Here is a 21,372-nt window from a genome sequence, read left to right as displayed (position 1 = left end):
AGAAATACCTTGAAATCTTGTTGTTGGTAAATACAGTCGAACCTGTATATAACGGCCATCCTCGGGACTTGAGTAACTGGCCGCTTAATACAGGTGGCCGCTTAATACAGGATCAATAAAAACATTCACTGGGCGTGGTCTAATGTCAATTTTAATGGCGTATCGTAAAAAAACACTTCATGCAAGGAAACCAAGGACAATCAACACTCTTTCAAGTGATCAATACTTTAAACAAAGTTCAGTGCCAACTTGTGACTTAACGGTATATAATATACGTAACATTGTGTAAAAGTACTATACAATAAATTGTCCTCTACTCTCCTACCATATACAGTGCTCTATTTCTATGACTTACAGTTCACAACAAAATATCTCATTCCGTCATTTCATAGTTGTTACGCTCAATGTTCAATGTCACATGGCTGAAGAACAAGTTAATTAAAGAGGAATTTCTTGCTAAAGAGTAAAGCATATTCAAAACAAACTTTTTTTTAGCGCTCGTGATATGGTACTGTACTTCAGCACATTGCGGACGTATGAAAAGCGTTAACTATATTAAACGGCCGAGTATCAGCTAGCAGTAGCTTTGTACATGTTATTTCTTTATAGTGATGCTGGATCGCATTTTAAACACAATAAAATACCGCATAAAATAACATTTGGCTTAGTTTCCATTGAAGGGTGGCCGCTTAATACAGGTAAAAATAACAAAGAAAGACAAACATAGGACTGCTACAGGGTGGCCGCGGCCGCTTAATAGAGGTGGCCGCCTGATACAGGTAACAAATACAGCGTAAGTATGAGCAAACAATCGGGACTTTAAAAGCTGGCCGCTTAATAGAGGGTGGCCGCTTAATACAGGGCCGTTATATACAGGTTCGACTGTAGTAGTAGCAAGTAGAAATAAAACGTATACCATGTTGTGTTAAAAGTACGTTCTTCAATGATTAAAGACGTTACGAAAATATTTTGCAAATGTCATGCAACCTTAATTATAATTTTTTTTCTGTCAGATCTGTCACGTACTCAGGTTTGCCCCTAATCTCGTAGCTTCAGGGTGAAAGAGTGAAATAATCCCTCCTTCTCCAGATGTTTCTTCACCCTCAAAGTTAAGATTTTTATTTGCCCATTAACTTTGCTTTACTCAGGCTGGGTAACCAGCAGTAAAACTGTGGTTATTAATTTGGAAAGGAAAATTCAAATATTCTGTGAAGATGGTGATTATTGCAATAAAGAAAGTTGCATAAAGAGTAAAACAAACGAAATAAGTCAAATTAAAACGAACAGGAAAGCGCCCACCATACCTAAGTTTTGTCCTATGTAAGGAATCGAACGCACTCCAATAATCTGTGATTACTACTAGTATTAACAAATCATACTGCTGCTTAAAATGTTTATATTTTATGGGTCAGAGAGGAGCTTTGTTAGCAAAAGAACATTCGAAATATTTGATACCTTTATGTTCTGTTCTAGCTTCATTGATCAGGATAATTTATCAGATATGTCCAGTCCACGGTTAGAAGGAGAGAGAGCAGAAGAAAAAAAAGTAAAAGAGAAAGAAAAAGAAGAAGAGGAAAAAGGCGGCGGCGGGGGCGACGACGACGACGGAGGAGGAGGAGGAGGAGGAAGAGAAGAAGGAGGAGGAGAAGGAGGAGGAGGAGGAGAAGAAGGAGGAGGAGGAGAAGGAGGAGGAGGAGGAGGAGAAGCAAGAAGAGAAAGAGGAGGAGGAGGAGGAAGAGGAGAAGGAGGAAGAGGAGAAGGAGGAGGAGGAAGAGGAGGAGAAGGAGGAGTAGGAGGAAGAAGAGAAGGAGGAGGAGGAGGAGGAAAAGGAGAAGGAGGAGGAAGAAGAGGAGAAAAAGGAGGAGGAGGAAGAGGAGGAGGAGGAGGAGGAGGAGGAGGAGGAGGAGTAGGAGGAAGAAGAGGAGGAGGAGGAGAAGGAGGAAGAGGAGAAGGAGGAGGAGGAGAAGGAGGAGGAGAGGAAGGAGGAGGAGGAGGAGGAGAAGAAGGAGGAGGAGGAAGAGGAGGAGGAGGAGGAGGAGGGGAAGGAGGAGGAGGAGAAGAAGAAGGAGGAGGAGGAGGAAGAGGAGGAAAAGGAGAAGGAGGAGGAAAAGGAGAAGGAGGAGGAAGAAGAGGAGCAAAAGGAGGAGGAGGAAGAGGAGGAGGAGGAGGAGGAGGAAGAAGAGGAGGAGGAGGAGGAGGAGGAGGAAGAGGAGAAGGAGGAGGAGGAGGAGGAAGAGGAGAAGGAGGAGGAGGAGGAGAAGGAGGAGGAGGAGAAGAAGGAGGAGGAGAAGGAGGAGGAGGAGGAAGAGGAGGAGGAGAAGAAGGAGGTGGAGAAGGAGGAGGAGGAGAAGGAGAAGGAGGAGGAGGAGGAGGAAGAGGAGGAGGAGGAGGAGGAGGAGGAGGAAGAGGAGAAGGAGGAGGAGGAGAAAGAGGAGGAGGAAGAGGAGAAGGAGGAGAAGGAGGAGGAGGAGGAGAAGAGGAGGAAGAGAAACACGAAGAAGAAGTAGGAAAGGAAAAAGAAGGAGAAGAAGAGAAAAAGCGTTCTGTGACGATCAGAAACGAAATTCAGGAAATTAAGTCTCTTCCAAGGACAAGTGATGGTTCCATTAATTGTGAGGGACAGATTCGAATGATCGATGAGAGGATTTCAGCGTTTCATGACATCGAATTAAAAAATCAATTGCTATACGAGCTTAAAAGTGTCTCATGTCGTGGATTAAGTGATGATCTTAGACAAATGATGGAGCAAAGAGGGTTAGCTTTCGAGGGACTTACTCTTGTGCTGAAATACCTAACGACGGTACCTGACCTCGCCGAATATCTGTACGTAACTTCCAATGACATTTTGAAAGGGGGAGGTCTGGAAATTATAAAAAGAAAATTAGGACCAAGTCTGGAAGTGCTTGGTGGGCTCAAGGCGAAAGGGATTGATGTCAGAAAGCTGTGGGTTCAGAGGCTAACTAAAAAAGCCCCTTCTCTTCATTCACTCAGCCGACTTTCCTCCAAGGAAATCGAGAGCTTGTGCAAGAAGCCGTCCGAATCAGGAAAGTCAAGAGGATCAAGGAAACCATCGCAGTCCGTAAACTCAACAGAATCAAGAAAACCGTTAGTATCAGGTAACTCAACAGATTCAGGCAAAGCACCAGAACCAGGAAAATCAATGGAATCAGGGAACACAGTTGAGTCGGGAAAACCAGTGGAATCAGGGAAGACGGTTGAGTCGGGAAAATCAACGGAATCAGGCAAACCATCAGAATTAGAAAACTCATCAGAATCAGGGAAAACAGAAGAATCGGGAGAGGAAGCCAGCAAAGGTGAAATGGAAGAGGTTCGCCGACTCGTGAAAGTTGCAGAAGCTTACAGCAGACAAACGTCTGCCCTACCACCGGATCTGCAGAAGTCTAAGGTGAATGCAGACGCCAAAGCTATTGACGAAAAAAAGCTCAAGAAGGCAAAGGAATTAATGAACGAAGCGAAACAAATGGCCAGCCAGCAGTCAGAGCAAGCCAAGACAGCTGCTAAGAAGAAAATGGATGAGATGATGAAGGCTCTTGAATTGCCAGCAGATTGGAACCAGCAAGGAGACGTTACTCCTGACCAACTGTTTCAACAACTAGATGGAATAATTGATCAATACAGCAGTATCGTGGAAGCTGGTGAATCGTACAAAAGTGACCTTGAGGTAGTGGCCAAGGCCAGTGGTGGCCGGGCTCTTTGTGGGATCTATCATTCCGAGTATGAACCACCTCGAACAGCTGGAAGGCCAATTCTTTTGATGCCTGCAAACGTCACACTGACAAATCCCAACGATTCCATGAAGATCCGGTACATGAAATTCTCGGAAAGTAGGGCTGCTGCAAACTATGTACACACTGTGAAGTCATCAAGCACAAGCGTTGGTTTCAGTGTAAGTGGATATTTTGGAGGTTTTACGGGAGAAGTTAAAGGCGCATACGCTTCTGAAACAAATAGAAATGAAACTCGATCGACTAAAACGTTAACTACCAGTGCCTCTGTTCTTCAGTACATTTGGACTGCCAAAAAATGTTTCCACCTAGAGGAGGAGCAGATGAAGCTTTCAGAAGGTCCAGTCAGCATGGCAAAGTCTCTAGCCAGTGTTTCTGATCCGACCAGCAAAGAGGAAACCGCTAGACGCTTTATGGAAATCTTTGGAAGCCATATTCCGGCCGGTGTTCAGACCCTTGGCGGGGTATTTTTCAGTATTGCCGATGCTGAAAGCGAAGAAGTACAAACGACAACAGAATTGACTAAAGCAACAGCGACACAGCTTCAAGCACAGTGTTCAGCTAGCTACTCTGGCGGAGTCTTTGGCTTTGCAGCCAGTGTGAATACAGAGCACCAAAATGCCAGTGGTAAGGTAAATGCTGACCAAATTGATCATAAAAAGAATTCCTACACTTTTTCTCTTGATACGATTGGTCCAGCAGCCACAAACCCGGTGATGTTCCAGAAGTTGCTGTCGTACAACTCCACCTGGGCATTAATTGACCGCGGCCCTCCTCAGGCTTACGTACCAGTTTGGAAGTTGGTAAGCGAGCTTGGAAGTGAGTTTAAAGAAGCAGCCACAGTTCTGGAAAAAACTTGGCGCGATGACGAAGAGTCGAAGAAGACAACCTGGAAAGACCGCATGGAGATTGAACGAGTGAAAAGAAGAAAAGAAGATGTCAATGACGAATTGACCAAGCTGAGGGATGATTATGTAAAACAGGTTTGTGACAAAATTTTTTCGTAATTTTGCCCTTTCATAAGTCCCCAATCTGTCAGGTGTAGTCTAGTTATTGGAGACAAAACCATAATGCTAACGGTAGAAAACGACGTTTCGTTTACTCAGCATTGTCTCCCACTCTGGCCAATCACAACAGAGGCAAGCAATGCAATGAACCAATCAGAGTTCAAAGCAAATACATGCTACCGGAGCCAAGGGCGGAAAAACGCGCGCGAGTAAGGCACGATTGGGTTTGGGTTTTGCTTCCCATTGGTTGAGAAAGTGGCATAAGCCTTACCAGCAAATCAAAGAACAGAGTAGAGCAAAACAACAACAACAAAACAAAAACGGCAAATTACTTTTGACACTCAGAAGAAAATATCTCTAGACAGCACAGTAAATATAAGTTATTTACCACAACTATATACAATACAAATATCGCAGAAATTCTTTTTCTCCTCACAGCACTATCACTTCCTTTTAATGATAAATTCAGTTGACCGAGAAAGACGATAAATTAGTGATAAGCTAAGTCTAAAGAAGACAAAAATGAGATGGTAGCTTCACAGAATAAGATCTCACTGGAGCTGCAATACTGAGGCTGATAAGACTCAACTTTCTTTATAATTAGCTCGGAAGGTAATCCCAGAAACAAATAAATCAACTTATTTTTTTAACTGTACCGCGGGATATTTGAACAGCTGGTTGTACGCAGTTTGTTTTAGTTTCTTTTATCATAATACGGAGGGGAAGGGGGAAGGGGTTTGAAGGTGGAGGATGGGGACTGCTGGAAGTGAATGATGCATTTAATACACCACTTACCTACCGGAGTATTTCGAAAATCAGTTGCTGCTATACATAAATAAACTATAAACTATATTGCATTTTTAGGTGGAATATACAGATTACGGATTCTGGCCCAAAACCGGCAAGTTCTTTTTTTCTGCATACAAGTTGACAAAGAAGGAAGCGTACGAAAAAGCCGTGAACGTGGTAGAGACGGATCCACAATACCATATCTGTGAAATCTCGCGTGCTGAGTCAACCTACTCACTGAAGTGTTGGAGGGCCTCAAATAATGTTCCAATGAGGTTTGGCGATAGCAAAGGCTATCATGTTCTATTCTACAGTAAAATAGCATTCAAATGGAAGGAACAAGTCCCCGTCAAAGCTCAGAGCAAAGCAGAGAAAGTAGTCAACAGAGAACCAGGGATTCAGTAAAAAAAGACAGCTTCGACCAGCTTAGACTTTTCTTGGACGGTTTCTTTTCGCCGCTTGTGGCGTTAGTCGCTCGCTCGACAATCGGCCTCTGGCCCATCCCGACTCCTCGCGACGCGCGAGAAAAAACCTCTGGTAACCAGGGTATTACTTTATAAGGCCATTATGTACCTCAGGGTCACGAGATGTGGTAGATATTTTCCTCGCCTCTTCGTGGCTCTGTAAATATTCACCCCTATTCACGTCCACTGAGTAAACAATAACCTCACTTATTTTCTCGGGTTTTTGTTCCGTTAAGCCTGGTTTTCACTAGCGACGCAAGCACAACCGAAGCATAAGAATGCTTATTTCACCGTGAAATCGGCCTCGACGCAAGCACAAGCACAAGCGTAAGTACAAACAAAATTATCAATTCTTTTGTTTTCTTGTGCTTGTGCTTGAGTCGCGTTCGTTTTCACTTGAAATAAAGCAATTATGCTTGTGCTTCTTGTGCTTGCCCCGCTAGTGAAAACCAGCCCTCACTCTACCAAGGTGTGTGCAACAAAGAAAATCATTTTACAAGTACGATCGTAAATCAAGAGTGCTACAACATGCATGTTATACTGAGTGATTCAGATGATCCTACCATACTGTAAGTTTTGATACAAGATGGGTTTCAAAGCAACAGCTTGTGGGTGGGGTCATGCTACAACTTAAAAAACTGAATACGATTCTAGCACAAGTATAATGCTTATATCATAAATAATGCCAAAAACACTAATACTGATAATACTCATACGGTCCTGTAGTAAACAATAAAAATGTCATCCCTGCCTCCAATAGCCTCCTCCGCAGGGGGAATCATATTAACCTCCCCCCAACAAAGGGAGTAGTAGAGGAGGGGAGAGGAGGGGGGTAAAACAACACCCCAAGTACTCTTTAGTACAATTTTGCCACAAGTATTGTAGGTGTCAATACATACTCGTCAGTTATTCAATATTTACTCGTATTGACTTTAGACTTCTGGCATGTTTGCCTGCACGAGACCAGTAATTATCAGATTAGCCAGGTCAAGTGTCTACGTACTACCAAATGCAAGGCTGATCGGACAGAACTAGAAATCATCAACTCCAACAGAGATGGCATTCGGAAAGCTAGAGAAGCATTTTCAATTTCCAAGGGCAAGACTCTTGAACCCTATGGGATGAACAGACGCGATGACACTTAATCTGTCTATATCTCTATTTTTATAATGACCTATAATGGCTTCTGTACGCGTTTCTGCATTCTATGTTTATCAACCAATCATATCTCAACTTTTCATTAGTATCATCTTTAAATATTGTAACCTTTTATTTACAATTTTACTTAGCTTTTGGCAGCCCCTGAAAAAGGTTAGTTTTGTCTAACCGAAATATCGGGCAATTAAATTACCCTTCTTAGCGACCTTTTTAGCTGTCCGATCAGCCTGGCCGGCATTTTGATTTTACGTTTTATTCAACATTGCTGATCCTGATCTACACCTTTGCGGCTACTGTTTGTACAAGTGGTCCTTGTATTATTCAAGTGTGTACGCACTGCTCAATGTACTGCTTGCTTATTTTGCCATTAGTATAGGAGAATCTTTGTTGACATTTATTGATTGTTTACATTTTGCCTCATTGGCATATATTAAACAACAAGTTATGAAGAAATGAGCACTAAACTAAACGAGTATGCCACTCTTGGTAGTCAGGGTAATTATTAGTGTGACATGTTGAAAATTCTTAGAAATTATGTTTTATAAAAAGAATGAGCGTCTGGGTGGCAAGATTTGCTAGATATAGGCCTCACTTGGGTCCAGTCTTCCTCCCCGAAAAGATACTTTTTGGGGGAGTGAATGCGGGTTCATTTCCCAAAAGTCAGCGCGGGCTGGTAATCAAGCCCTAAAGAGTTGCCACCGAGCCATATATTCCCTACATTCTCGACATTAATATATCAAAAACTTTCAACATACCACGCTCAATTTTTTAGAAAATACTATAAGTTTTCCATTAAGGTCTTTCAATATTTGGTAGAGACTATTTTTTTGTAGCTAGTTTTGTCGTTCATTGTAACGTTTGCTAATGAGCCTGGGCACTAATGTAAATAAAGATCCTTCTATTGCAGATGTCAGTATATATTCGTGCTGTGTAATATTTTCTCATGTCAATTTGGCTTAATTAAGTGAGCACTGACTTGTGTTTCATTTTGCTAAATTTGAAGTTGAAACTTGACACTAGCAAGCGACTTCTATGAAGAAAACAATATTAGACCATAAAATTAATGACGTCATAAAATGTTCAAAACTCAAGTGGAAGTGCAAGCCACAGTCGAGTGGTTTCAGTACTAAGTTTTGAACATTTTATGGCGTCATGGTATAAAATTGTTTTATTGTATGCACGTTGTCTATTCTAGAAAACTGCCGTTGAGTTTTTTTTTTTTTTTTACACTAATATGGGAAAAGTACGAGCGAAATTGGTTTTATATTCCGTTGAGAAAGCGCGCGCGTTACCTCTGACGTCATTTTTATTGCCTGTACTCTTATAGACAACTGCTACGAGCCATTTTGACAGTTATTGTAAAATTCCGAATGTTTTTTTTTTTATAGTCTCATAACCCGTTTAGCTGGCGGGATGTTGGGTGAAGCTCATGGGTCAGGGAACGAGCAGCTACGTAGGCTAACAGTTTACACAGTATCCGAATAAAAAGAGGCCGAATATGAACAGCGATATGAACAGCGATCATCGTTATAGCCACCCCCTCTCGATCCCTCCAACCCCCCGAGAAGATGTCAGTAAAACAGAAAATAGCCACAAACTCCAAGAATACACGAAAACCTTAGGTATATAACTGTTTTAAATGATAAAGAGGCGGTGAGTTGCAGACGTTAAGTAATTATGAAAAGTGGTCGACCCAAGCTTCACCATGCGGCCCATATATACCAGATACTGTCCATTAATAAGGCATTCCATCTGTTACCAGGGAGAATAGCCTGATTCTCAGAGAAGCAAGGGGGCCGCGAACGACCTCGAACGTCTGAGAATCAGGCTACAGGAAGAACCAGAGTGTGACAGTCAAATTAGGCGGCGGTCGATTGTGCGTAATGAACATCGTTTAGTGTCTTGCAGTGGATAAAAACTGATTTGCAACCTCGTTCCCAGGATCTCTCCTCTTCACGTCCCGTGAAGAGGAGAGACCCTGGGAACGAGGTTTACTGATTTGGAGAGTATTTTATGTAAACATTTAGCACGACAGACATGTCTCTTTTGTCAATCACTTCACCCGTGAGAGCCAAGAAATCGGCCTCGCACAAAAACGCGATGTCCCCCCATGGCGTCACTATGGTTGGAGGTCGTTAGACCTTATTCCCACTATGTGCTAATTCAACATGTAGACGGCACGCGGCAGACTAATCCTAATGGCGGAGGTGGCGAGAAATAAAAAAAAAGGGCTAGAACAACTGAAATATATTAATAACAAATTAACCCAATATTTTGGTTTGCAACACAAACTTTCCTCGGGGGGCTGAACGGGGAGCTGAACTTTTTTTCTGTTCAGCTCCCAAGAAAGGAAGAAGGTTTGTGTTGCAAATTAAACCGAAAAATCGGGTTAATCTTTTATTAATATATTTCAGTTGTTCTAGCGATTTTGTTTATTTTTCGCCACCTCCACCTTTACAATCAGTCTGCCGTCTATGCAGTCTATATGATGCATTTGAATGTATATTCTAATTGCCCAAAATAAACCACGTGATATTTCAAGGAGAATCAATACTTTGTCTTTTTGGAAGTAAAGAATGCAAGCATACGCAGATCAATTGCTCAGATTTTGTCGTGTCGCCTCTTGATCCAGGCATAACCTAATATTGCTGGGACAGGGTAGGGATTTTTGGTCTCTAGTCTAGTATAGGGTTGCAAAATGCAGCTGAATTGGTCTGGTTTAGGGTAAGGGTTTCAGAGTAGAATCGAAGAGTAGAATCGAAAGGAGCGATGAGTGGCGGCTGTATTTGCAGGCCAGTACGAATCTGTATCCCAACTATGGGTAAACTCCTTCGACCTCCTGATGAACACCGTTGAGTGTTTTTCCAGTGCGTAATGCACTTATCATTGGCTTTCCCGGGGGTTGACCCCCGGGACACCCCCGGGGATTTGTTTTAACGATCAAACGAAAACCTTCTAAATCCCCGGGGAATAGGGCATAAAAGTCACGCCAAATTCCCCCCCCCCCAGGGGCTTAGGAGCCAGAATACCTTCATTTTTCGCTAGCATCCTAGAGACTCACAAGACAGTTGCCTGTCTTAGCTTTAAATATCTGCTGCAGATGCAAGCTAAGCCACAAAATAATGGGGGTACATGTCAGCTCTAAGAACACAATAGCTGTTTTTCAGATAAAAAGCAACTCAGCGCAACAAGCTATAGCACTATAGCTCTTGAAAGCGAGCTTTGTAAAGACGAGGAACTGTTAGACACCCATATCCGTGATTACAAACTTCCTGCAATCTTCTAGCCTCCCACGCAGACGTCCTTAGGGGTTCGTTATGCGTTTCCTTCCCCACGCGTTTCCTTCCGTTCGTGGGGAAGGAAATGCGTGACGAGCCCCTAAGGACGTCTTGCAGTCAATCCAAGCCGATAAGCCTTAACAAATGCCACAGAGCTAGCATACACAATGGCATATCAAAAACTAATCCTTATGGCTCAGAATGATCAGTAAGAAACCCTCCATTCAGTATATTTGAGAATTCCCCCTCATGATCAAGACAAACACCATGAAGCAGAGCAGTCGCATCACATTTTGATCTAGGGAAGAATCTCTTATACAAAAGGAAAATCGCTGAAAGACATACTTGTAAAAGCAAAACTGAAAAGGCTTTTATCAACACAACGGACACACAGTGGGAGTCGCGCAGCTCTGCCAACCCCATTTTAACATGCTATGTACCGCTGACCAATGATGACCAAATCCCGGGGGTGCATCCCTGGGGTCTGAAGCGTTCGTTTCCAAAACTAAACAATGTCCCCACCCCACGGGCCCAAAATATTGTCAAAAATGTTCAATTCTCCGCATGTTCCCGGGGGTTTCCCGGGGGTGTCCCGGGGGTCAACCCCCGAGAAAGCCAATGATAAGTGCATAAACATCACGAAATAGCGCGCGCTTGCGCGAAAATCGTGCCCAGATCTTCTCAAAGTTCGCGTGATACGTACAGTTATGTCAATTTCCTTAGGTTGTGCTAAAACTACACTGAGGCCATTTTCGGTACCCCGCTTGATCCGGGCATTATCTTACACACGGGCAATGGATAACAACAAAAAAGAGATCGCAATTCCACCACCAATCCCTGCTAAACTGCAAGATCTAATTTACGCCTTCCGGGCATCAAAGACGCTATTTGCAGCATGTGATTTGGGCATCTTCGATATTCTACACGACTCCCAGACTCCACAATCCGCCGAAGACGTTGCAGCAAAGATGAAGGCCGATCCGGACGCTACGAATCGATTAATGGACACTCTTGTCGCACTAGAATTGTTAGAAAAGACCAAGCAAGGCGAATCGTGGTCGTATTCTAACGCCAAAATGGCGAGCCAGTTTCTAACCAATTCTAGCCTTGATTCTGTCGTTGGTTACATAAAACATTCAAACAAACTGTTGTACCCTCTTTTTGGTAACTTAGAAAATGCAGTTCGGGAGGGATCGAACCAGTGGATGAACACTTTTGGAATGTCCTCGGAAGATGTGTGGAAAGGACAGTACGGTAAAGAAGAAGACCGCCTGCGCTTCATGGGAGCTATGCACAGTTCTGCACGGAATTCCTGCCATGCCTTGACCCGGGCTTTTGATTTGAGCGCGTTCAACACCTGCTGTGAGCTAGGAGGTAAGAGAAATTATAAGCATATAAATAAAATAAAAATATAAATGGGAATTTCAGTGGAATCCACGGGGTGGCTCTTCTTTCCACTGTTTCCAGGTCGAATTGGAATTTGGAAATGTTGGTTTTTGTGGAGGGAGGAAAACCGGAGTACCCGGAGAAGAACCCTCGGAGCAGGGACGAGAACCAACAACAAACTCAACCCACATATGACGCCGAGTCCGAGAATCGAACCCGGGCCACATTGGTGGGAGGCGAGTGCTCTTACCACTGCGCCATCCCTGCTCCCACATCCTAATCTAATTCCTATTGGCGTCATCATGGTACATTTCCCAACATACGCACGGCCATGCGTCCATCCGATGACGTGTGCAAGTCAGGTGAAGGAAGCATGCACGCGCTATGTCATAAAAAACTTTTTACAGAGAGACAACACCATAAAAAAGGTATATTTATATGAAGTTAATGAAACGTTAAGATTAAACCGATATGAGAAACCACTTTCACCTTTTTTTTTTCCAGAGAATTTTGTAATTAATCAGGAACAAAACCTGTTTTCCAGGAATCGTTTACTTTATTTTCACTATGTTATAAAAGAATTGGTTCATGCTTTTAGCTGTGTGTATATCGAGTTATGGATGCACTTGAAAAGTTTGGAGAGCACTCAAGAAGCTAGAGTTGCTCTCGGCTACGCCTCTAGCAACTCTTACGCTTCTCTCGTGCTCTCCAAACCTTCCGTGTGCATCCATAACTCGATATACTAAGCATGAACCAATTCCTAAAAAAAAATTAGCTGATCAGCGGTTGGTTGATTGATTGGTTAGTCAACAGTACATCTGCATGTGGGTCACTTATCGTATGACTAAAGGCTGACTGTCTCTGTTGGAGTGACAGTCAGTTCATGAGTGAGTGAGCTGCAGTAGCCAGTGAATCAGACAGACAGTCTGTCAGTCATTTAGTCAACCTCTACATTCATCCATTTAGCTGTCCATTCATTTGTCAGTGAGTGAGTGAGTCAGTCAGTCAGTCAGTCCATCCACCTAGCATCTATCCATTTTTAGTATAAATCTACTAGTGTTCTATCAAGAATACTGTTCTCTTATTGGCTATGCTACTCACTATTTATTTAACAATTAGACGGCGAGCTCGAGGTTTCTATCGGCTGATCGCCCCGAGCCAACTATCAAAGGCGATAGAAACCCAGAGCAAGCCGTCTAATTGTTTTAGCATACCTCAGCGATCGATCTATGAAGCAAAAAAAACTTTTTATTTCATAAATTTTGATATATTCGTGCACTGATGCATGCTAAATCGCGCGCGCTCTGACAAACTGCCGTCTATCAATCGATAGATGGCACCTGTGTAGCCGATCAGATTGCGCGTTACGCGATAGTCGGTCACTAAGGTATGCTAATCTGTGTTAGATAGTGAGTAGAGTGAGTAGCGCGTGGCGTGACCTATTTATATCATTATTCGATAAAAGCGTGAACCCGTCTTGTTGAATGACAAGTGGGTTCATGCTAAAACAATTATTAGATTATTCGCTCAAAATTTCTATGGGTGATAGTTGATTTGGGCTTCATGCTCATCAACTACAACGTGATAGAAATTTCGAGCTTATAATCTAATTGTTAAATATCATCCATTCATTAGTTAATTGGTGAGTCTGTTCATCTGCTGATTCAGCCAGCAAGTGCCAGGCCGAAGAACAAACAGTCAGTCAGTCTGTCAGTCGGTCAGACAACAAGCCATTCAAAGTCAGTTTTCAAATTTGTCTAGGTGGAACAGGAGCTCTTGCCTACACAATGACTCAGTACTACCCAAACATGAAGATCACCGTCTGTGAACTGGAATCTGTTGTAAGTTGTGCACACCATTTCCAGCCGTCTTTAGAGGATTATCCCAATCAAGGAAATGTTTCGTTTGTGGCAGGAGACTTCTTTCAACCTGACCTCCCAAAAGCTGATTTGTATGTGATGTTTCGGGTCTTCCCAGACTGGTCTGATGAAAAAGTGGGACTTATTCTCCAAAATGTCTCAAGTTGTTTGTCTACAGGTAAGCTCACACCTGAGAAATCTTGCTTTGTAACCCTGTTTTCTTTTAATTAGCTGCCTCATTGTAAATGGAGTTTACTGCAATAACATACGAATGCTGAACTAAAGATTTGAATGTTTAACGGCCGTCAAGCGACAACTGATGGTGACAACCTACCAACCACAAATTCGTGCAAAAGTGCAGAAGCCAACAAAGTAGATTGAAATTTACCAATGACTGTTTTCTAAGAGGTTAGCTGCACTGATGGACAGCGGTGAAAAACATAATAGTTGGTTTTTTGATAGATGCCTTAAACAAGAACAGGAGAGGCTGATACAAGAGTTGTTTCTCTTAAATCACATACTATCTCCAGTTCTCAAGCTTCGCTGTTATTCTGATGCACTATTTGTCCATTCTCACTCACTCAGCCACCCACCCACAGCAGACTTACTCACCCACTCACCAACGGCGCATTCACACACTCACCCACCCACAGCATGCTCACTCACTCACCTTCCCAACCATCCACAGTGCACTCACTCACTCATCCACCCATAGTGCATTCACTCACTCACCCACCCACCCATGGCACACTCACTCACTCACTCACCCACCCAACCATCCACAGCACACTCACTCACTCACCCACCCACCCACCCATGACGCATTCACTCACTCACCCACCCACAGCGCACTCACTCAACCACTCAACCACTCAACCGCCCACCCAACCATCCTCAGCACACTTACTCACTCACCCACCCACCCTCCCACCCATGGCACTCACTCCCTCATCCACCCACGGCACACTCACTCACCCACCCACGGTGCACTCACTCAGTCACTCACTCACAAATAAGCCATCTCAGATTGCAAACATGCTTAGTTCTGAGTTTCAGGTGCTCTGACTCATGTCTCGAACATCTCACACCCATACCAGTGAAGGATCTAGGGTGAGGGGGGGGGGGGGGAGTGCCGATTTTTTTACATTCTGAAACATTTTCAGTCCTGCTCCCTGCATACCCTTTATTGATTTCTTCCATAAAGTTGTTTAAGGTTTACACCCCACTCTTTTGGAAATTCCACTTTAGCTTCATCCTTTCTTCTTATCCTTCCTTGGCAGTCTTCTTGTGGTTTTTCTTTCTCCTGTTGTGAACAGACCATTTTTACAGAAGCTTCAGTTTACACTACAACTACTATAATATTAATTCACAGAAATGTGATGTTCTGTCTTCAGCCTGGTGATGCTCAGAAAATGAAAAGATATTCTTTTTCTGAGTATGTCTATAATAACATTATTCATTTTGTTTATCCTTAGTTATTTAATTTTTGTAATCCCTTTGAGGTTTAAATATATAGAAACCAAGTAATTAACACAAAAAAGCAAAAAGTTGAAGGATTTTGGTAAATCATTGCAGTAAAATATGATGCCATTGTGTTACACAATATTGAACTAGTTCTCTTACTCCCGCTCTCTCAAGAACTGTTTTCCTTTTAATTTCTCACCCCTTCCCCCGTCATGCTTCCAGATTTCCACCCTTCAGTATTTTCAGGATCTGAGACCCTCTCATCAGTTTCTCAATACAGTCAACTCCCTTTATTGCGGACACCCTCGGGACCGCAAGTTAGTGTCCTAGCGAGAGTCAGTAAAAGCGGGAATTTATTTCAGTCAAACGTCTGTAATTTACTTTTTACGGGGATTCAGCTGCTGTCCGTGTATTGCGTGTCCGTAATAGTGAGGTTTCCGCCAGTCAAGAGTTGACTGTATCTCCCTGATCAGTCACTCCCTGATGGCTGATAAGAATCAAGTGCATTGCAGGTATGTGTAATATTAACATGATTTACTTGTTTTAAAAGGTACTGCCCTCCTTATCTGTGAATTGATGCTAGATGACGACAAAACTGGACCCAAGGCTTGTCATCTTCAAAACATGAATATGCTAGTGCAGACAATGGGAAAGGAGAGATCGATGGCGGAATACAGTCAGCTTTTAGAGAATCATGGATTTGCCAATTTACAGGCCAAGAGGCTTAATGCAATGGGCGCTATTTTGTGTAGAAAGGCTTAAGCTAATGCCCAATCTCAGTGTGTACAAGGAACCACATACATAGTTTACATACATACAACCTTTATTTATACACAACTACAACCAATTCACGATTTAGATACGCGTTTTTTAGATTTTGATTATTCTCCTGATTAGTTTTATAGTAGTGTGTAGTTATAAGTAGTTTCTGATTCGATTTTGATACTTTTTTATCTTAGGTTGTTGAGAAAGTTAGGTGTCTTCTGTTAGCAGAGGGAACTCCCCTCTGCTAGATTTTGATTGACACGTTAAAGAAAGTCATTATTATTTTTATGGCAGTAAAAACTTCTGGATGCCCAGATATCCTAAACAATGATTGGGCGGCCAGCCGTAACCAATCAATGCAACGACCAAAGTCCTTAGAATTAAAATCCCAACTCCTAATCATAAAGATGCTAGTAATTAAATTCTAAAACTATTTACTATCCATAAAATCCTCAATCTAAATACTTAAACTTCTGTTCCTCACGATGGAAACATTAAAAAAAAAATAAATAAAAAAAGTATAATAAAACGCCTGATGTCCATTATTTCAAAAGCTTGAAGCGCCTCGCAATTATTATTATTATTATTATTATTATTATTATTATTATTATTATCAATCAGGGGCCGCCATTTAGCCAAACTTACGTGATGGGGCAAGAAAACAACAACCGGTTGGAACGGGAAAAGTGAATTACCTCCAAAGTTATTCCATTTGTTCCGGAAAATTTTCGTTTGATCTGTTCGAAAAATATAAAAGAGAATCAATTTTTTCATATCACTTACATTTAAGTTTCAGGTGACAAAACCGTCACCAAGAAGACAACGCTTGTTTTTCTCCACTATATAACACGGCTAGTTCTGAAACGATTTAGGCTTCCAAACAGATATTTATTTAAAGGGACTATGTCTGCTGGGGTACTTGCAGTAGATTCCGGTTGAGACTTATCTGCATACAACTTGACGCGAGATTTTTGCTTTTCCGTCATTGCAAAAGCTTTCAAAAATGTCGCAACAAACAGCTTCTGTAATTACTAAAGAACGTTTGTGAATACAAAATTCAGCTAACTTTCCGAAGATGAATGCGATTCAAACCGATGAAAACAGCTTTTCCTGAACTTTCCTACGGTATTTGAAAAAGTTAAGCCAACGATTTCAAAGTGCTTCTGATTAACGCGCGCATGCGTCTGGGGTGACATAGTCCCTTTAAACCAGGAGACCGTAGCCTCTATCTCTCATTCTAAGTCATACTGAAATCAATCCCTTCCCGAGTAGATCTATTTTTAAAACGGGTAGCGCCTAATCAAATAAGAGCATACTGACAGAGCTCCAAGTCATGCTTCGGCTCCTGCTTAAAACGACCCTTTTAGTGCCCCTGATTCATCTAGCGGTAATATATTACTCTGTTAACTTGCGCTGAAGTCTTATTGTTGTAGCAGCCAAACAAACGCTTTAGAGAGCTTCTAAAGCGCGGGCTTTGTAATGTGTAAATAATGGGATTTGCGCAGGAGTTCAAGACAATCAGAACACGGCAAACGACCAAGCTTAAAATAAACAGATGTCTCCCTGAGACCAGAGTGAAAATTGTGCGGAAATAGTACGGACTCCAACAAGCTGTAAACACAATTGTGATGATAAAGGAGACTTTTGTCAGTCTATGCCGAGACTTCATCAAGGCGAGTCTTGGTGTTTGATGTAATTGATTCTTGTACCACAGTTTGAAGACTAAATGTCCGTAAAGAACGCACATAAAACAGTTTGGGACAAAGAATAAAATCACCACCACTACAGAATCGTAAATGCGTCCAAACTCGCCCATGGTGGTATTATTCTGTACAAAGCCACAGTCAACGATGTCACGAGTGACGTCTATTTTCTTGAGAAACACCACAATTGGGCTGACAAAAACAAGAGCTACTATCCATATGAACTGGACAACTCTACGGCTTCTCGCCCGATCACACATGCGGCCTCGTTGACGCGCGGGTTTAAGCACAGCATCCTTTCTTTCCACTGCGATAGCTGCTAGTGTGAACACGGATACTCCACAGGAGAGGTAAACTACACCGCCTGTAGCTTTACAGTAAAAGTCATTTATAGATGTTCCAGCAAAGCGAAACGCCAAGCTGCAAATGGACACCACCGTTCCAAACAATAAATCTGCTGTGGCAAGATTGAGAAGCAGGAAGTTGGAAAACTGTTTAGTCGCTTTCTTTTTCAAGAAAATCACGAAGACAATGATATTTCCAACAATGTTAACTGGCAACAGCGTGAGCAAAAGGTATCGCACAGAAATTATAAGGAAATGAACACCCGGAGTCATGTTTTCGCCACTGTTGGAAAGGTTTTAACAATTACTTGGTGTCTTGCTGACCGCAGTGGCCGGCAAAAGTAACTGCAAGGAAGTTATAATCGCTCAAGGATATAGACGGCATCCTTTTGGAAAGACCATACGCATTTAATCAGCTGTTTAATCACGTCATTTAATTTAGAACTGTAAACATGTGTCCAAAAACATAATCTCTTTAGTAGTCAGAAATAATGGGATGTCGTTCGAAATACGGAAACCGGCTCAATCAAATTTTCATGTTCGTAAATATGCCGAAACGTTTTGGGAATAAATTGCTTCTTCCTTCCTTTTGCTTTCGTTTTTTTTTCTGACACACGTAAGCGCTAAGTAATGAGTTTGTTTTTCTCGAGTGACAATGTACGTAATTTCGACTTTTATAGTTCAATTTACAGCCGCAAAGACATACAATTAGACAAACTAAGCGGAAACAGATGAAAACGTTTAATTTATCCCTTAAAAAATAATACTGCTATGAGAAATCCGAAAAAGTTTAAGTTGTTTTAACAACCTGTTTTCTCTCAAGTTTCAAGAAAAATGTCTCAGTTTTGTATTAAAACCCGGTGATTCCGAACGTGCTCTTCGTATATCGATATTATTTTTTTCAACTGCAGACTTGTAACACAAATTCGAACAATTTATAATAACATTCGTAATTTGATGAAAAAAAAATTGATTACTTTGATCTCAACAAATAAGTGGTGGATTTGACCATTTCAAATGAAAGAGACAGTTTGTACACTCTGAAGTTAGCGTTAAAGCATTTCTCGTTTAGCGTAACGGTTGAGTGGAACTTTTTCTTTCTATTTTTCTCTCACGGTGTGTGAAATTTTTCCGGCTGCATGATCCTGATTTAGGAGGTTTGTTGAAAGTGCCCGTTACCGATTTGTCATACCTTCATACAATTTTGTTTCACTTGACATAACTAATCTATCGACGGTCTGGACGACGAAAGCTTATTATTTAATGGATAAGAAGTAAATAACACAAAATGTTGGGAATCAGACATAGGGCCGTAGCCAGAAAAAAATAATGACCGAGGCAATATCCATGGTTGAATTTCCCGCCTAGCTGTTTAGGGTCTTAAATATGATGGCTACGTTTAGACAAAACACTGGGATCAAAGCTTATTTGATAAAAATTCCGCTAAGAGCCCTAAAGGACATATAGATCTAGAGATATAGGTGTTTTGGCGGGGGGAAGGGGGGGGGGGGGGGAGGGGAGCTATTTAAATGCTACTGTAGGGGCTCTGTGTTCTTGTATGCGACTTTTTAATGTATTTGTTGGTGGTTTGTTTCTATATGAAGACCTTAGATAACAATGACCTAAACCAGGTTCGGCTGACCAGCGCCGGTTTCGTGAAAAGTAGGGTCTCGCAGGCTCATAAAACCTGGTCTCGGACGTTCTCGTTTCTAAAAGGCAACGAATTTAACTGTTAAATGCCAGCGTGATTCACCTGTTCCCACTAGCATCCCATCGCTGTAGAACGTCGAGCGGGTCCACAGGGATTTCGCTGTGGACTTGGGCTAATGCAAGGCCATTCAACCTGCGCTAAAATACTGAATGTGACTGGGCTGAAAGCCTGGCCAAAGCAGTTACGCCCGACATTAAATTTTATGCAACTCACTCCAGGTCTTCAACTTGCGGAGAGCGCTAAAGCTGCGCTCGCATGAACAGCTTCCTGCACTTAGTCGCGCTGTCGCCTGTCCGCTTTCGGCCTCTACAACTTCTTTCCCACCATCTCCGGTGGCTTCTTCACTGACATCACCATCTTTACTAGATGGTCAAAGTTGCTTGGCTAAATAATGTCAAAACAAGCTTAAATTTTGTTTCGATTATTGAGAAGAACTGAAAGTATGTTATGAGAGCATCTACTTACCGCTTTCTTTTAAAAAAGCTGTTGGTTAGATAGAACGTTCCCTGCTAGCAGAGGTCTCTGACGGCAGAGACCTCTGCTAGCAGGGAAATAGAACGCTGCATTTTGATAGATTTTCCTCACTCAGATCAGAGAAGACAGAAAACTCGAGAAATGACGTCAAAACACATGAAAAAGAGACAGTTTTCTTTAGGAAGTCGCTGCCTGGTTAACATGAATTTTTGCTTAATTTTTCTCATCTGTAATTCAGGCCACTGCCTGATTCGCGTTATCATTAAACATAATACCATGTTGCGTTCACATTTTTTTTATATTTATTTAACTGTTGTCAATTTATTTGCTGTTAGTGCCTTTCTTTCTCCTTTAAAAAAATCTTACTTTCCCCGAAAAAAAAAAAAAAAACCAATGACTGAGGCAAGTGCCTCGGTTTGCCTCATACTGGCTACGGCCCTGAGACAGAACCAAGTTAAATGACCATTGAATATTCAGTGTAACTGCAAGGCCTAATACAAATTATTTCCCGTTTTGAGACCGGCATCTCATGGAGATTTCGATAAACATTTATTATTTACGTACACCTGCGTGTAACTGTCCTCTTGTCAATGATAAATTTCGCCACAAGATTGTCAAAGTTTGTACACTAGTGGATCTACAGCAAGTTTTACAATGTTATGACGGAGCGAAATTTATCATCGTTTAGGGACCGTTCATTTTTTATGAGCATGGGGGGGCTGGTGGGATTTAGGGGGGGGCCACGAGAAAAAAAATGGCACTAAAGGGGGGGGCTACCAAAAAAAAATGAGTGAAAGAGGGGGGGGTCACCAGAAATAATTGGCTAGTAGGGGAAATTGAAAGTGGCTCAACACAGAAACAGATAAAGAAATTGAATATTATTTCAATTTTATTTAATGCGATTTTCCTAACCACTTTTAATTTGTTTTACATACTGAGGTCGAAATCTGCATTTTATATTAACAACAACTGAGGAAATGAAGCATATCTGTTGGAAAAGCAATAATGAATATAAACTGAGGTAGACACCTATGTTTGTACAAGTTCAAATTAATATAAAAACGTATCAGTCTCACTATTGAATCATCCTTGGGGGAGCAGTTTTCTACAAAGTGGTTGTACTCTGAACTATATCAATAGATTGTTTAATGTTCTTTTTAATAGTACTCACTTTTATAAAGACTGTTGATTAGTAAATTATTTGAACCCAGGAGTATCAGTTGA

At 41.9% G+C, this 21,372-nt stretch overlaps 3 protein-coding genes across 4 annotated transcripts; 2 read left to right on the top strand and 1 right to left on the bottom strand.

The window, feature by feature from the left end:
• The first annotated feature begins 2,531 nt into the window (after window positions 1–2,531).
• LOC146471918 (uncharacterized) lies at window positions 2,532–6,215 on the top strand. The gene is made up of 2 exons (XM_085120856.1): window positions 2,532–4,729; window positions 5,618–6,215. Exons 1-2 carry the CDS (start codon window positions 2,630–2,632, stop codon window positions 5,945–5,947), a joined length of 2,430 nt encoding a protein of 809 aa, XP_084976982.1. The 5' UTR covers window positions 2,532–2,629; the 3' UTR covers window positions 5,948–6,215.
• A 4,874-nt stretch (window positions 6,216–11,089) lies between these two features.
• Window positions 11,090–16,427, top strand: LOC146471917 (acetylserotonin O-methyltransferase-like). Of its 2 annotated transcripts, none has more exons than XM_085120855.1 (3): window positions 11,090–11,816; window positions 13,590–13,865; window positions 14,968–15,060. In XM_085120855.1, exons 1-3 carry the CDS (start codon window positions 11,150–11,152, stop codon window positions 14,997–14,999), a joined length of 975 nt encoding a protein of 324 aa, XP_084976981.1. In that variant the 5' UTR covers window positions 11,090–11,149; the 3' UTR covers window positions 15,000–15,060. The 2 variants fall into 2 exon arrangements, with proteins under 2 accessions (XP_084976981.1, XP_084976980.1); XM_085120854.1 differs by lacking the exon at window positions 14,968–15,060 and adding an exon at window positions 15,702–16,427 and having other exon boundaries at window positions 11,092–11,816.
• Window positions 16,428–17,297: 870 nt separating this feature from the next.
• Window positions 17,298–18,236, bottom strand: LOC146471916 (galanin receptor 2a-like). The gene has a single exon (XM_085120780.1). The coding sequence runs from the start codon at window positions 18,234–18,236 to the stop codon at window positions 17,298–17,300; it is 939 nt and encodes a 312-aa protein (XP_084976906.1).
• Between the last annotated feature and the right edge of the window lie 3,136 nt (window positions 18,237–21,372).

This window comes from Pavona decussata, unplaced genomic scaffold (genome assembly GCF_977016875.1).
Source record: "Pavona decussata unplaced genomic scaffold, jaPavDecu1.1 SCAFFOLD_102, whole genome shotgun sequence".
In the NCBI taxonomy this organism is placed as follows: Eukaryota; Metazoa; Cnidaria; class Anthozoa; order Scleractinia; family Agariciidae; genus Pavona; species Pavona decussata.
Note: the sequence above shows the minus strand (reverse complement) of the source record. Positions and strands in the feature narration are given on the sequence as shown.

Bases quoted from the DNA above. Each gene is read 5' to 3' on its own strand.
- LOC146471918 (XM_085120856.1), top strand. From the start codon at position 2,630: ATGATCGATGAGAGGATTTCAGCGTTTCATGACATCGAATTAAAAAAT. The intron at 4,730-5,617 runs GTTTGTGACAAA...TTGCATTTTTAG, and splicing joins GGGATGATTATGTAAAACAG to GTGGAATATACAGATTACGG.
- LOC146471917 (XM_085120854.1), top strand. From the start codon at position 11,150: ATGTCAATTTCCTTAGGTTGTGCTAAAACTACACTGAGGCCATTTTCG. The intron at 11,817-13,589 runs GTAAGAGAAATT...AAATTTGTCTAG, and splicing joins CACCTGCTGTGAGCTAGGAG to GTGGAACAGGAGCTCTTGCC. The intron at 13,866-15,701 runs GTAAGCTCACAC...TTGTTTTAAAAG, and splicing joins CTCAAGTTGTTTGTCTACAG to GTACTGCCCTCCTTATCTGT.
- LOC146471916 (XM_085120780.1), bottom strand. From the start codon at position 18,236: ATGACTCCGGGTGTTCATTTCCTTATAATTTCTGTGCGATACCTTTTG.